Consider the following 17,248-nt stretch of genomic DNA (forward strand, 5'->3'; position numbering starts at 1 on the left):
GCATCATTTCTTGAAACAAAAATATTAAAAGCAGATTTTTCTAATGAGATACATGGGGCTCTACCTGATTTCAGCAACGTAGGGTAGATCTTTTGGGTTTGTTTTGGTTTGGGAGTTGTTTTTCTTATCTCTCTGGCATTAACCTATAAGTTTAATAAACTTCTCTCAGGAGTTTCAATTCAAGTGGATCCCAATAGACAGTAAGATGACAGTTTTCAAAACCATACACAGACCTTGGGAGGTTGATGTACTTAATCATTTCCAAAAAAGGAAAGTATTCTCCCAAATAGAACCGGGGAAAAGCTACCTCCACCTTCCAAAACAAATTCATATACAATATAATGGTTAAAACACGTGATAAACTGCAAAGGATTGTGTAATCTCCAAATTGTCTGTTGTGCTAGAGAAAAGTATTCCCATTGAAATCATGGGGAAACTTTGGCTGAACATACCATCTTTTTTACCCCTCTTCTGTCTTTTGTCCAACACATGGGGGTTGTAAATGGCAAATGTACAGACAGAAGTACTTTCTAACTCATTGCAGTACCCCAGTGAAATGTTGATGCATTGATGGCATGTAAAACAAAGCAGGGGGTTTGGAGCTTCCATGGATGACTTTTCACTAGAGTGTGGCTGTCACTTGGCCTCACTATTTTTAGCACTAGTAGAAAACTCCAAGGTTTGTCCTATCTGAGGAACTTTTATCATTCCTCCCATAGAGAGTGGTTATCATTTTCCTTGGAGAGCTCAAAGGATCCCAAAATGATAGAAACCACTCAAGGAAATGCTATAAATGTAAATGTTAAATAAAGCATAAATAGAAAAGCAGCTTATCTTTAAACATAAACACTTAAAGGGCATATGCAAACCATCACTGCAAATCCAGTGGCCTCTACAAGAGCAATGACAAAAAACTAAACTACACCGAAGCCTAATGTCTCTATGATTGTTTCTGTTGAGCATTTTTCCTCCCACTAGCCTATGGTGAGATTTCTTTCCAGTTATTAGTGCTGCCACCAACCAATCTGGTGGCCTCTTGAGATAAATGTCACCAGAAGTTTTTCCCAACCTTTTTTCTACCAGATGCCTCAACACTGCATGTGAGCAACTATATTTCTGTCTCCAACAGCATAAAGTCACCATACATGAGATTATGATTCCCTTATTCCCACTGTGGAGCATCTCACAGGGAAAGTGCCACGATTAACAGAGAAAGGTACAATGTCAGTGGGATCCAGGGCATCAGGATCAGGGCCTGAGGACACAGACTCCAGTTGATTAAAACAAAAGAAAGAATCCTTTATATCGTGTGGCTTCATTACCCAGCAAGACTATTTTCCCTCCTCCAAGAGAAATAAACAGATCTTGACATTCTAAAGGACTTATTGTTCAAATAATTTCTAGGAAGATAGGCGAGATTACTGAAGACAGTGTTGTTGTTTCAAAGAATAGGAGAAGAGACAAGACTTGACTGAAATTCAGGGAGGATAGATTCTGGTTAGATTAAAACTTATAATTCCATAATGGTAGAAGATTGATCTGATCAACTACAGAGAATTTTATACACATTTCAAGGTTTTCTTTAAAGAAAAAGATGAGCAGGGCATTGTCCAAAGGAGGCTTGGAGCTCAAGCACAAAGTCACAGAAATAATTCCCCCCATTCCTCCCCCTACCTTGAGAAAAGGGAGAATTCAGCAAATCCTTTAGGATGGTTATCTCTATCAAAGAGACTATTTTTCTCCTCCCTCCATACCAATACTGGAGCAGAAAGGTGACGAAAACCATAGTTCAGTAACCACGCTGAGTGATTTTCCAGATCATTTTTTAAGTAGGTCTTTTCAGGATAATTTTTCTGCAATCATTTTATCCTTCTGACAAAGGATTTTGGCTCCCCTCTCTTCTAACGCGCTCTCTCTCCCCCCTCCCTTTGTGGATTTTCCCCCATTCCTTATCTCTGTTATTCAAAAGTGCATTGGCATTGTATTCCCAAGCGGAGCGCTCGGCCGCTCTCAGTGTCACTCGTGGCCTCTGTTGGCAGTGGCCATTCATTACTTACCTTTTGAACATCAGATGGTACCCTGGAGAGGAAATCTAGTAGCTCATTATTGTCGATGGCATAGGGATTTCTAAGCTTCTTAGTAAATTTATTTATGCCTAGGAAGAACAGGAAAAAAAAAACAGGCAAACAAAATAATGCAACCCTTTTCTACTCTCCCCCTCTAAGCTGTTCAGGCAAGGTGAAAAAGGGAAGAGGGATTCACAAGTAAAAATTAGTGTGAAAACAGTGCCTTAAAGCCACACAACATGTTCCCTGTCATGTGGAATCATCTGCAAGTGCCTCCTGGAGGAAGGAGAGGGCATTATTGATAAAGGTATTTCTCTACTTTGGGCATCATCTGTTGCCAACAAGGTGGTGAAAAGAGATTGCAGCATGAATTCTTTCTGGGGGATATTTTGGGATAGAATACACACGTTTACAAACAAGACTGCTGTTAAATCTGCTTCCTAGATGACCAAAGATATCCCTCTCCTCTTGCCCAGGCAACTGGAGGGCTCTGAAAATAACTAGGTAGGAAAAAGCCTTTTTTTCCCTTCCATTTCTACTCAAAATGAAAGCTTCCTTTCCCCATCATGTCTCAGAGCTGATCCTCTCTTTGCAGAGCCACATTTGACAAGTTGGCCATATTATGATGCTGTGAGAAACTCTAAAAACTTATCACAAGGTTTATTTTATTTTGATCAATGTGTGAATAATTTGGCTTGCTAACTGCAGCAACTGTGCTCCCCATCTCCATGGACTTAGTTAAGCTTCAGCTGTCAGAGGTGGTCCCTAGTCTGGACATTAGATCTATGGGAGTCTAATGTTCATATTATTGTGGAGTTCATGAGGTCTTCTCTTGCCTTGCATGAGGTCTTCTTCTAGGTGAAGAAAATCAGCTAATCCATTTTAAAGAATATCAAAAAATTCAAATGTTGGTTGCCTCTGAGGAGCATAATACAGCATGCAATTCCATCATGCCCCTGTCCAAAATCTCATAGTGGTTTCCCTGAAAGTGATTTTGAATGTGGAGGCTGCTCCAGCCTTCTCCTTTCCCTGAAATGTACCTGCTTCACATCTGAGATTCAGCTTTTAAGCCACATACTTGTAGCAAAATGACAACACAATTTTCTGTGTACCTGATTTTTAAAAAACAGAAAATACCATAAGGTCTTTTGAGGCCTTGCCACAGGGTAGTTGTTTAACATGTATCATATTTGAAGGCCCTGTCACTCTAGATGATGTTGAACGGATGTATAGTTTTCATGTACCCACCATGTCTTCCACACAAGAACAGTAATATTTTGTTACTGAACTTTTTACTCCCAGCAATTTCTCTCCTTTCCTTTTGCCCTTTCTTTTGTTTGATTTAATGCTTTATTTCTTTTTTGTTGGCTGCTGTTGCTGACCAGGAGTGGCTTTTTTTACTGCCACCTTCTCATTCCCTCCCTTTTCTACATCCAAGAGAGCCAAGACAGCTGCAGATGGCTCAGCCCTGAGGGGTGACAGGGGATCCCTACAACCCAGAGCCACACTAGGGCCAAGCTTCCACAGGTCAGTGAGGATTACCTGCACAATATTCTCAACCATTTTACCTCAAGGCTGAGATAAAAGTCACTACCCTAAATAAGACAGGAGGCCATTTGAAGATGCAGAAAGTCTTCAAGCAGCTGGAATCATAGAATGCTTTGGGTTGGAAGGGATCTTAAAGACCAACTCAATCCAACATCCCTGCCATGGGCAGGGATACCTTCCACTAGACCAGGTTCATCCAAGCCCCATCCAACCTGGCCTTGAACACTTCCAGGGACTGTGCATCCACACCTTGTACTAGTGACTCATCACCGTCATAGTTTTTTCCTAATATCTAACCTAAACCCACTCTCTTTCAGTTTAAAGCCATTGCCCCTTGTCCTGTGACTACATGCCCTTGAATGGCCACCTCCTTTAGCAAAAGATGATCTTATACTTCTTCATAACACCATCGGAAAGTTTTAATTTTTAAAAGCTCCTCTTTTACTTTTACTTCATAAAAGTAAAAGATACACTTCATGGTGTATCTTCATACAAATGCTTTCTGACCCATGACAAAAGGAGATGCTCAGGGTCTCCCCACTGGGTTCTGGGCATACTGCCTGTTCTGATTGCAGGGATATTCAGACCCAAAAGGCTCCTGGGGTCCAGGTCTACATGGTCCAGCTCTGAAAACACTTCTTGTCCACTTCCTACCATTTCCCAGCTGGGGGGCTACAGCACCAGGAAGCTAATTACTTTCTTGCAGAAGAATAATAACACCGAAAGTAGCTTATCTAGGCTAATGCTCTTCTTGCAGTGCTGCTGGAAACTTATAAAGAACCCTAAGAAAAGCAAATTATCGGATAACCCAGGGGGGAGAAATGGTAATTTTAAGAAGTTCATAACATCTTTATTCACCTCTAAGCAACAGCACTTGTTTGTCTGTGTAACAGGTTGTTTAAAGCTTGTTTGATTTCATTCTGTAGACATATATTGTATTTAATCTCATATAAATGAGACACAGTGGAGTACTTACCCCAGATTAAAATTATGTACCTCAGTGGTATAAAATACAAAATAACTGTTGCTGCTGCCAGGACCAAGCAGGCCAGGACAGAGAGGAAAGGCACCGTCCAGTTGAATGTGCTGTAAGGAAAAAAAAAAACAATCCTTCTCAACATTTCTGTTCTTGGACACTGTTTGTACTCTGCTACCCAATAATAATTTAATGACCTCTTTGCAGTGGTTGGCACAGTCAGCTATGCCATAAATTGCAGACACTTTGGAAGGTGGATAAGCAGATTCCTACATCTGGATGTTATAATGGATTAAGGGAGATATCTGAGAGGCAGATATCACGATAAGGAAAGAGAAAAGGAGCCCAGGGGAGCTCAGTGAAGTTGTTAGGCATGTAAGTGAGTTGTTTTTGTTTTTTCTTCTATGTGTCGCACTTGTTTCACATCTCTGCTCACCAGTCAGCTCTTCATTATTCATGGGTGGATTATCTGATCTGCAGACGGAGCCATCAGAGCTGGCTCCACCGGGCCACAGTGGAGATGACATGAGATGTGTCAGTGCACGACTCAAACGTGGCAGGTAGCCAGAGTCAACCCTGATGGTAACTTGGAATGGATTAATTATGATGCTAAACTTTGAAAGAGCAGTTAGAGTAATTCCTCTGCATAGCATTAGGGAATAATGTTGTATATAAATCTCTCTTTATATACATAAATTTGATTCTATTTCTTTAAATTTTCAACAATTCCTTACTACACTGTATATAGGAGGCTGGCCTGGGTAAGCTGTAATATTCTAGCTGCAATCCAAGCTTCTGCATTCCAACAATCTGCATCAGATTTCTCCCAAGGGAAGTACTCTTGAGAGGTTCAGTCACTAAAGTATTTCAGACTTTTACAACATTGTAGTGAAAAACAGGACTTTATTTCACTCTGACCTCTCATCTGTAAGTCAATGACAGACTCAAGGTGAGCAGGTACTACTAACACACCTTTGAAGTTACTTTGTCCCCCCATGCCCTTGTAAGACATAACGCTATGGCATGCAACAAATATTGAGATACCTGGACTACAATAATGCCAGTTATTCCACAGTTACATGGATTTTAGTCCAGTTAGATGGATTTACAGATCCGAGCATCTCTGTTTCTCACAATCTGCCTGCTAGCTTCATCATATCACAATGATGGGGAGTAGGAAGAAGAGAGAATGAACGTGGACCACTGATCAGGCTATAAAATAAGACAAACTTCCCTTGACAGATAAAATTAATAGGATGCTACAAGAATTACTTTTAAGCTTCAACAGACGTATTAAATATTAAGTAAAGATAGGTGGGAGAGGACCCATCATCATCAATCAAGTAGCTTAAGCAAAAAAAAAAAAAAAAAGCAAAATAGCTCAATTCAGAGAAAACTCCCTGTGATTGTGTAACTGGAGTGACAGACGGAAACTGCAGCACAATTCAGTCTGTCACTTACAAAAAAACTTTGATAGCAATTTTTTAATGGTACATCACTGTTGAGTTACAACAGAATTCTTCTGAAATTACATCGGGCCTCCACATTAATACCCAATGTGTTCTTTAAGACCATTGTTACCAAAATGAATACAAGAATTAATAGTGTTTAAGTGCTCTGAGCCTTCCTGCCATGCAGCTGGGCAGAACAGTGCCCTGTTCATAGACTGGAATACATCTTTGGGCCATTTCCACCCCAGCTGGAGTGTCCGGCGTGGAACCACAGCACATGCGTTTGCTGTATTTTTAGCTTGAACCCAGCTCCTCATTAAAGTGTGGCTCGATCACAAACCATCACTTTGTGTTCAAAACAGAAAACAATGTGGGTCAATTAAGCTCCAGTAGATTGAGTTATAAAAGTTTGTGTGTGTTCGTGTGTGGGATTTTTTCTCTTTTTTTAGGCTCTTCACCTCCCTCCGTTTTAAGGTCAGTAATACCCTGTGTGCCTCCCCTTGCAATGAGACCCTGAAAAGCCCCTTTGGGCTTCCTTGTGGCACCAGCAGGAAGCAGACAGCTCAAAATGGCAAAGAGAAAAGAACATCAACGCATTGGCCAGAGACATAAGTGACTGGTAACCCCTGCAGCCAGGTCTGGACACGGAGGGCGTGGGAAAAGCAACCATCAGTTCCCTACCTACTTTCTGTGATGGGAGTGAAAAGAAATGCCTGATGCTTCTGTGCCCACATCTTTAAGATGTGGCATTCATGACTCCCTACTCCATCACAAACAAATAAGACCAGAAATTTAGGCAAATGTGGAAGCTATCAGTAAAGCACTGGGCTTCACCTCTTCTCTAGGCTTTGAAAAGGTTTTTGGAATAAATGACTGTAAGAGAAGCAGCAGTGGTGGGACTAGTGAGGATAACCTGCTGCACCTTGAAGTCATTTTTGGAGCAAGACATTCGCTCCACCTTAGTCCTACTGGTTCTGCTTCACTGCAAAACACAGTTAAGTAATAAAAAATTTATTACTTACTTTTTAATCCTCTCTCCAAACGATGCTATTTCTTCTAGGATGCTTTGAACAGCTATGATGATCTCTTGGACCATGTGGATTCTGTCAATTAGCCCCTTTTTCTCAGATTCCTAACACACAAAAGGACAAAACAGAAAACCAAAACTTTTTTTTAATATATTCAGTATTTGCTAGGATATTCAAAGATATGTGAACAAAGTAAGATTCCCAGAACTGCTGTTGTATCCACGAACTCAAGTATGTCACTGAAGGAAGGAAAGAACACATACTTAGGATTTATCACATACGATTAACATTATTTTTTAATCGTATGTAATATATATGGAAAATATAGATCCCTGTTTTCTTCCTTTTCCTCAACACGTGGGCAGAGGTTTCTTTACCTTCCAATGCAAATCAACCACAGAATCTCAACCAGGACTTCCCTGAAGAACTCAGTTTCACCCTAAAGCAGAAGTGTTGAGCACCCCCAATGTGCACTGGTGGCTGCTCAGTGCTCCTCAAGAACAAGAATATTCTTGTGCAGAACTTCTGAATATCACTTTTCTGAGCTTTCTGGGCTCCCCACAGCCATGCTGTTTTGTGTATATAAATTAGCAGCAAGACAGTGAATGCAATATTTTTTGAACATTCTGTATACAGAGACTTATTCTTTTACTGGAAAAAAAAAACAATCAAAGGAAGAAATGTCCTTTTCCCTTCACAGTGGCCATCTCACAACTTTGTTTCTTACTGCTTATTTTAGGCAACATTACAGGACATTACTACACAACTGCAGAAATAAAAAGGAAGCACAGAATGAATTAAAAATCAAAATTACTTAAATCAGGCTTGAAAATCAGTATACAATTATCAGCATTCAGCATTTCTTTGCCAGCAATCTAACACACATACAGGCATGCAAATTGGTGTGGTTGCAGATATTCTAGCGAGAAATCAGCAAAACATTCACTTATTACAAAACGCAGAGCCCTGGACACTGATTTTACATCACTTTTAGACACTCAAAAATCAGGCCAATTTAGCAAAAATAAGACATTTTAAGCTGTGCTTTAACCAACTGGTTCCCAGAGAGGGGAGATGACGGTAAAAAGCATTTTGTATCCATGTTCTCCGTGGTCGTCATCAGTCGGGGTAGCAGAAAGGGTGGGTGGGGATGAGCGAGGGCCAGAGACGTGCGGATCAACACGGCTGCAATTCTGCCTCTGTGTTGTCATCCACATTATATCTCCAAGCAGGAGAAGGTCAGAGGCTACTTAGAGTCACACAGCACCACAGAGGTGAGGGCTCTTGCTCCAGCCTTTTGGTACTACCGTGATGGGAGAAGGTTTGTGTGTGCCTGACACAGAGCACCACACTCCAGCATGTGCTGGAATAACCTCTGACCCATCCTTGGATGCTGAGAGAGAGGCATGGGAGTATAGCTCTTATAACACTTGGAATTACTTACTGCCCATTTCTCTCCCCAGTAATTTTTGATTTTAAAAAGCCAGCCAAAACCACCATGGAGTTATCAAGCTCCAGACATTTGAATATTTGCCTTTAGGTTGCAAGTGAGTGCACAATGAATAGAAGCAGCTTTTTAAATAATCACACATTTGGGTGTGAAAATGAGTATTTTTACATTAATAAAACAACCAACAAAAATGAAACCCTTGGGGTGTGAAATAACCCCAGAACAAAATAAATAAATAAATAGTCAGTTTATGTGAAAATAGCACAAAAAAGTCATTTTCACACAGCTCCAGTTATAACCTCGTTAGGCTCAAATGTAAATGACACATTGGAATTATATTTAACTATTCACTCACTGGAGTGGTACAGTGGTCCCTCTGCCACAGTTGGCTTTTTTTCCACCCAACTTGGAAGTAAAAGTTGGAAAACAGCTCATGGAAAACCAGACAGTGGGAATTTCATTCTGTCCAAATTCAGACAGAGGGGTAAAGAAACCACTTAAATAAAGTGATATTGCAGGGCAAGCCTACTCTTGCTACCCCGAGCTGCAAGGCAGATCATCTGTCAGCTCTATCTGCATCATGCTGACTTCATTTACACATCTTCGATTGAGCTTAGAGATGTGGTGATAACGCAGTTTAACCAACACAACACAACTTCTGCTGCAGCCATGAAGCAGAGTAGGAAAATAAAACACAAACTACCAGCTCCAAAGATTATCATGACAACTGCATGCCCGTGCTTACCTGGCATGCAAGTTAAAATCACCCCTAGACAGTGATGGTTTCAACTTCTAGTATAAAATGTGACCAACCAATGTAAAGGCAAAGACAAACTGAGATTAGAAAGTCTTGTAAATAAAATCAGTTATTAGAGTAAAATAGGCTGCAACTGTCCTTGCAGTATGCACTACAGTGTATGTGCATAATCATTTAAAAATCCTGGGAATTTGTCAATGTTTCTTTGTTATTATTGTTTTGTTCTAGAAACCTGCAGACTAAATACATCTGCAGGGTTATTAGGTCACTGATTAAGCAAGAGAGAAGCAGACAAATGAAGTACAGCAAACGGGATTTTTCAAATTATTTAGATTTTGGAGTGTTGTTTATGCCTTCTGAAGTCAGCACCTCACAAAGCACTGTCGGAAGCAGTAGGAGTCCATCAGGACGACAGTCACTGGCCCCTATTTATTAGGAAACAGGCAATTGTCACAGAGAAAGCTATATTTGGACACTACCATATTTGTGGAAGATGAAAAAAGTAATCCTAAATACATCTTCCACTAAATGGACTTTCCCATCTGTGCAAGACCCCACCACCCAGATAATTTTTCTCCAGCCTCTTCAAGTATCATTCCTTTCTGCTTTCTTTTGGACTCAATATATTATGCTGCTTGAAAACAGGATTTGGATACCCATGGTTCAAAATCACAGCTCAGAAGCTTATGCTTGAATTGAAAATAAAATATCCTTTCCGTTTCTGGCAATTTTTCCCTAAAACCAGTCATGAAAATTCCATTCCTTCAAGGCCTTTCTCTTCTTTATTTCTTAGCTGATTACAGCACTGTGGGTGGACCAAAACTAGTCTTCAGCCTTTGGGAAAGAATTAACTCCATCAAAATGAATTTACAACTGAGAATTAATTATATAATCAGTGTGCTGCTTCAAATCTTCCTTGCATATCCTGATTTAAGAAACCTTCACTTCTACATTAATTGCCTGAACAAAACCACAAAAGGGGGTTTACAAAAGATTAAGTATGTCAGGGGAAGAAAAAAAAAACAACACCAACCAAGACCCAGCAGTTTCACAAATTAAGTCTTTTGTGTCCAGCTAATGCACATCAACTTAAACTTATAAATGAAGACACCAAACCTCTGCTGTACTGGAAGTGGTTTCTAGATTTTCCTGTTTCTGAAATATGTAACACTTTAAGAGGGGCATGTAAGCACGCTCAAAGGGTTACCACAGCTCTGTGATCTTCCTTCCCTGAAAGAAACTTATGGAGCTCCCAGACATTCAGGGACAGTTGCAAAAGAAACCTTCACGTGACCTCAACACTGAGGTACTTCCAATGTTGAAGAGTTTTAAAGAGTTGCAATATGGGGCAGGACAGGACAGGACACCCCCAGCACTAGTACAGCAGTTCACGATGGGGGAGCTACAATGGTCAGAGCTGGGCTTGCAACGGAAAATCATACGACTTGTGGAGGAAGAGACTGAAGGCAAAATTCTTCAATCGTCTGCTCTGGAACAAAGACCAAATACCGCCCGTTACTGCTTCTTCTGTAGCCAAGCATCCATTACAGAATTGAAAGCTTCGATGGTGGAGATCCCCTAACTTCTTTTGATCATTTGTTTCAATGATTAATAGCTTTCATCTTTACAGAAAGCTGTTTCCTATTTTTTAAATCTATCCTGCAGATATTTTTCCTCCGGATACATCCAAACCAGTAAGCAGTGCTCCAAACACATAGACAATTTTTAATCTCTAAGGGTATTTCTGATGTATACTGCAAATATCATATGCACACAACTAAAAGTTAGGCTTGAAGCCACGAGTAAGTTCTAAATTCTTGCTCACTTGGATTTCATATAAAACACTCGCAGAAAAAGAAATCTTGCATGCAACTTTCAAACAAGTGGTATTCATCAGCAGATTTTTGGCGTGCCAAGGGAAACTCAATATATAAAGTTGAGGAACATTTGGGGGCAAAGATGAGGAAAAGGGGAGGAGAAAACATAAATAGGGATTAATGCAAAAGGAAGAAGAAAACAGGATACAGCCAACTGAGTCGGGAATGAAAATCATGAATATCTTCAGGGATTGAAAGAATTACTCTGCCAAGCCCTGGGCTGGCCTAACTTTTGGGATTAGCTTTCTTACAGTAGCTGCCTCATTATGCTACTGCTGCAAGCACATTAGGGCAATGTTTTACCAGGATTTATCTGACATACCAGTTATTAATTCCTCACTGTATTAGCAACGAACAGGATTGATGGAAAGTGAAAAGAAAGGAAAACAGCTCAGACGTGCATTGCTTTTTGCTCCACTATTATTCTGCTTTAAAAAAAAAAAAAAAAACAACAAAAACAACAAAACAAAACATGCTATAGTTATTTAGAGAAAAGCAGAGTTAGCCAAAGTTGGATTTAATTTGCAACTTGCTCTGTGCTAGACTACAAAACTCTGACCTTACCAGTGTCCAGCAAAACCTGTGCCAAACAACAGCTTAAGGCCAAAATACTTGTCCATGAAGAACTTCTGAAACCAGAAAGATTTTATTGGGTATAAACAGCAGACCACTGGTCTCTATTGTCTGCAGGGAACACTCCACTAACAGCTCCAGTCTAGCAGCAGTATGAAGCTCTTGTGGGAGGTGGTAGCCATGGAGTGACAGACAGTCTCTTGGTAGCTAAAATGAATTCCAGGCAGAGCTTTGAAAACAGTCACCACAGCAACCTTGAACTGGATCCTGCCTTCGGTGGGAGCCAAAGGCGGCTGAAATGAACCCAGCAATCTGCCTTGCTGAGTCACTGTCTTGCCCTGTGCTGCAATGTCTGCTGCGTGTCAAGGGGAGCTGCTCGGCACTTCCAGGAGGACGGGTACCCGGAGAGGACGGCTGCCAAACTCTGAGCAATTGCCTCGTGCAGTCCTCAAACTGTGCATCACAGGATCTTTTTGTTTATTAACACCATGCTGCAAATGTGCCTGCCTGTGGAAATTTAGCGAATCTGAGTGTACTTGAAATAATTACCAAATAGAGGAAATGCAACACATACAGGTCAATTTATGCTCTCAGTTAAAAAGGTGTGAAATCTGGAATAATTCCACCAGAGCCAATAGAATCACTTCAGACCGGTATGAAGGAGAGCAGCACTGGTCTTAAAAGGACACATTTTAAAAGCAATAGCACATGATTCTACAGTTAAGGCTGGGCAACACTGCCTATAGGGCAGAAGATGACCACTTCATGTCTCGCTTAGCCATGCTCACACTTTCTTTGTTTACATTTAGACGAATTTCATCTGTGCACAGGAGACCAGCAAAAAGTCTCCTAAGCCAAACCCAAGAAAAATGTTATGATAAAAGCCTTAAATCATAACTCTGTTGCTTTCTCTATGCACAGACGTGAAATGCAGGGCCTTTAAGACGCATTATTTGTACTTGCTCACATTTTCATAGATATGTAAAGTAACTCAAAGTCCAGTGGCATTGCTACAAGTTTTAAAGCAATACTGGCAGTCACAACAGAATAAAACACCATTCAGGTGAGGAACATGTGCGTAGGAAGCAAAGGGAATCAATCCTGAATGGAGATAAAAAGTCATCAGTCATTTTTGATTTAAAAAAAGGAAGGGGAAAGAAAACAAGTTCTGTCAAAATAAGTGCTTTCTCCTGGAAATACATGAGACTTAAGAACAATCACATGGTGATTAGACTTAAACTACTGGATCATCATCTATAATCTAGGTAATGACCTTTAGCAATTTGGGGTACAGGGTAAAGACAGATCTATTCATACATCTGGCCTATTCAAAATAAAATTTAACATTTTAAATAGTTGGAATTTTTAAGGGACAAGGACTCCCTGAGGTTTATGTGCTCAGTCCAGTGACCTGCCTACTGTTAACTTAATATTTCTCTAGAGAGTCAGAGAAGTTACTGTGTTGGCTCACCTACCTCTAAGGTAGGTAATGCTCCCTAAGAGGGAGAATTTTAAACTGCCACAGGGCTGCTAAGGTTTCTTTCTGAGGAGAGACATACCCAGGATGTCTAAAAGTCCTCTGCAAGCTCTTCCTTTCAACTCTGCTACCCCATCACCTCTAAACCTGTGAATGGGTGGGTCATGATGCTGATACAAGAACCATGCCAATTTATGGGATGCCTGTGGATAAGAACAGTCCTAGACAACGACGCAGTGCAAATAAGGTATAACAAGAGACCATTTATCTTCCAGTTTCTTGAACACAGGAGGCTCCCAAGGAAAGAACAAAGCACAGTCAGAGCAACCCCTGCACTGGGTCTTCTTAGGACACGATCTTGCCCAAAATTTTGTGGAGAAGGTGGATGATCCTCGTCAGTCTGAACATACCCTGTGTATCACAGGGTATTTTCAAGTCCTTACCATCATTTCTCTTCAGCAATTTTAATGGGAGATGTTGAAATATTATATTGCGATTGATGCATTGAAGAGAGAAAGAAAAACTAATGAAATTATTTATACTTCCAGGGAAGAAAACAATGAGATGATATTGTCTTGAATGACCTTTCCTAAGTATGGGGATATAGCATCTTACACAATAGAGTCTTGGTTCATGTTTCAATTACTGACCTTTACTGTGGAGAAAATTAATGCAATTTTCATCGTAATCCACCCGTACAAATAAGATCCATACGGAAGGTTTCCACATGCTGAATCTAACTCAAATGGAAAATGTCAGCTGTTTGCTACTGGATGAATTTGACTTTAATTTGTTCGGCTGGAGTCCTCTTGAATTCTGTTCATAAAACTTTGTATATCTTTGGTACCAATTTTTGACAGAGAATTTCCTACATTATAAACATTGGATTTTTATTCTTTGGTTATTTTACCCACTTCTGTTTGTTTCCAATACATGAGATACTAAACTTTCCTTGGAAGTTGCCAAATAACTTGGCTTAACGCCACGGTATCATTTGATCCTTCCCTGTTACATCCCACTAGCCAAGCGGGGCTACATTGGTTCACCACAGGATACAAACCCTCCAAAAAAAAAAAAAAAAAAAAAAAAATCCCACACAGGAACTGTGGTTGATTTAGTTTTGTCTCTGATTTTCTTTTGAATTAGTTACCAGACCTGGAAATAGTAGTAATTTAAGTTTTGTCTGTTGAGGAGGAGATGCAAACTTTTATTCACACAACTGAGAAGACTCCAAGACTTTTTCCAGTCAAGTGCTATGACACACTCATTCACAGCAGAGCAGTCTGCTCTTGAAGCTCTACAGTCATTATCAAAACCAGAAAATAAAATAAAATAAATAGAAATGGTCAACAATTAGACAACTTACTGCATGTAAATTGTCTATACCTTCTTACTAGCAGGCAAAAGATGTTTTGGTGATGTAATTTTAAAACAATCCTTACTCAGGCAGCCTGACAGAGCCCAGAGCTGACAGGACACAGCCTGAACTCTGTGTCCAAGATGGCACAAATCCGAGAAGGCATTTATCCACCGAAGAGCTGTGCCAAAGGGACAGAGCTCTCCTATCTTTTACAGTCCTCCATGCTGGTATATGGGGAGGGCAAAGGGAGAAAGGACGAGGGAGCTGGCAATTAAGCCCTGTCATTTAAGATAGATAGTTTAGGTGCAGGGAGTTAATCTGCTCTTGGGTTTTTGAACTAAGTGTCTGTGTATTTTTAATTTGTAAACAGTTCATCTCTTAGAGGGTGTGTTACAATTCCCAGAAGCACGGTCTGTTATGTCTAACAGGCAGCAGAACCCAGAAGGGCTCTGTGTGTGCGTATTTTGATACAGCACGATGATAGGAAACAGAAACAGTGACCTCCTATACCACAACCCAACTAGCAGATTTCAACTCTGGGAGCTCTTGTATTAGGGAGGGAAAAAAAATATACAGACTTCTTTTTAAAGTATAGTTGTCTGTTTAAATGTTGACATTGCCATGAGATAATGTCATGAAATTACATTTTTCTTACACTCCCCAAAGAGCACTGGCCACCCTCAGACTTGGAAAAGTCACTTAGAATAACCTAATGTACTTAAAGATGCAAGTCATCAGAGTGCAAGCATGGTCCACAACTGCTGCACAGGGGATACACACAGGGCAAAATGAAAGCATGGGATATATGCAGTGGCTGGAAATTGTCTCTTCTGGCAACTCTGTGTCAGAATTCCATCGTCCCGTAACACTAGTACAACAATTAATATGAATTATTATTACTGAAATGTTGGGATGTAAAGGGTTACCTTGATGAGAAAGCCTGCTGGTGTCTACTGTGAGTAGCTTTAGCCAGCGCTACCAGCTCTCTGTGTCAAGAGTCTCATGAAATGGAGACAGAGGCAACACTGATTACAAAATGGCAGGGCCAAATCATCAACAGCTGAACACTGACTCTCAGGAGTTTCCCCACACCTACCTACTTAGTTAGAAGAAACCAAGAAAGAGAATTACAGTAAAGTTGTTTGGGGGGAGGCAAAACTGTAAAGTCATTAATCCATATTTAAGCAACCCAGTTGTATCTACAGAGAGAACCAAAGTCACTGGAGTTAAATCTAGGGTAAACATAACCTAGAATATTTTATCATTGCAGCAATGAATTTCTTGCACAGCACAGGAAACAGAGGATTATACACCTACTTAATACATTTTTACTTCTCTATTCCCACCTCAGCACTTCCAAGTGAAAAAGAGGAATATTAAAATAGAAGAAAGTAAACAGGATTGTTCCAGCGAATAAGTTACACCTTTAGGCATCACACAAATAATATGCAGAGGGTCAATATTTACAGGTGTCTAGCACTGTATAGAAATTACACCCACTAAATAGAAATTATTGACTTTTAGAGATACACACTATTCCTTTGAAAAAGAGGCAGCTTTTATTTAGCAACTTCTGATGAGTTCCAGATATTGGTCCATTCAGCTGACGAATTTTACGACGCAAAGAGTAAATTATAAATGAGAACATTTAGACAATTATTGTGTGTTGCAAGAAACCTGTAATTCAACTAGATTGCCTAAAGTTCACTTTATAACTTTGACGGATTTCTGGTTGCTCATTAAAATATAACCACCACAGAGGAGCAAGTTAAATTTAAATAACTATTCCCATCAATTAGTCTGCTGACTTTCAATTCTAGGGTCTGTGACTGAGAAGAGCTAAGGTGCACTTGCCTGCTGTGGTATTGATTTACTTCTCAATGAACAACAATTTCACTTTAACACTTTTAAAATACAGAATATTCAAGAAGAGTCTTATTAACTTTGTATGCAATTTTAAAGTTTCACATCGCCTTGTGAACATTTTCTTCCTAACAGCTAATGTTCCTTTGCATGCTGTTGCTCGTTAAATAATTCCTCACCTTTTAGCTTTAAAGTATTTATAGATTATCAGATCCTCCTTCACTTACTTACGTTTTTTCAAGCTGTATACATTAAGTTCTCTTAATCTTTCTTCATATGTCATGCCCTCTAATCCTTTTATCATTTGTCACTGTGGTTTGATAAACTTGGAAAAAAATCCAATGAATTTTTCACAGTGAGAAGAATGAGTAAGTACGTTCCAATAAAATAAAAAACAGGCCTTGCCAATTCCAATTCTTTCCACATTTCAGCCGATGAACTAAAACTGTTTTTTTCCCAGGCTCTGAAAGAAACGTTGAGAAAATTCTAACCAGTCCTCCACAAATCACACTAATTCTGGCCTACTGGAGTGGAAATGCCAAATCATTTGGGGAAAGCTACCAGCACAGAATGTCATCCAACACTCAGAGGCAATGGGGGATTTTACACACTCGTGTATGTCTTTGCACCTCGTGCACCCATACACACACCTCTTAGTGCACATACATGAACATGTGCCCATTACAAGGTCAAGCACAAACTGGAGCTTCTCAGATTCAATTAATGATCAGAGGTCTCATGGAGGTAATACCACTATGGAAGGTTACACAAACCAGTCTTCTCCTACTTTCAAATTTGCCAAACAGCAAACTGCTGACAACT

The 17,248-nt window shown here is 40.0% G+C and overlaps 1 protein-coding gene across 2 annotated transcripts in view; it reads right to left on the reverse strand.

The window, feature by feature from the left end:
* The window catches only part of MCTP2 (multiple C2 and transmembrane domain containing 2), a 119,487-nt gene that overhangs the window by 2,882 nt on the left and 99,357 nt on the right, over positions 1 to 17,248 (reverse strand). For both annotated transcript variants that reach the window (XM_027644626.1, XM_027644627.1), the window contains 3 exons: positions 7,064 to 7,173; positions 4,591 to 4,700; positions 2,058 to 2,155 (listed from right to left, as the gene is read on the reverse strand). In XM_027644626.1, coding sequence (XP_027500427.1) covers positions 2,058 to 2,155; positions 4,591 to 4,700; positions 7,064 to 7,173 — 318 coding nt within the window. The remainder of the gene's footprint in view (positions 1 to 2,057; positions 2,156 to 4,590; positions 4,701 to 7,063; positions 7,174 to 17,248) is intronic.

Source organism: Corapipo altera, unplaced genomic scaffold (genome assembly GCF_003945725.1).
Source record: "Corapipo altera isolate COAL_440 unplaced genomic scaffold, ASM394572v1 50, whole genome shotgun sequence".
Taxonomy (NCBI): Eukaryota; Metazoa; Chordata; class Aves; order Passeriformes; family Pipridae; genus Corapipo; species Corapipo altera.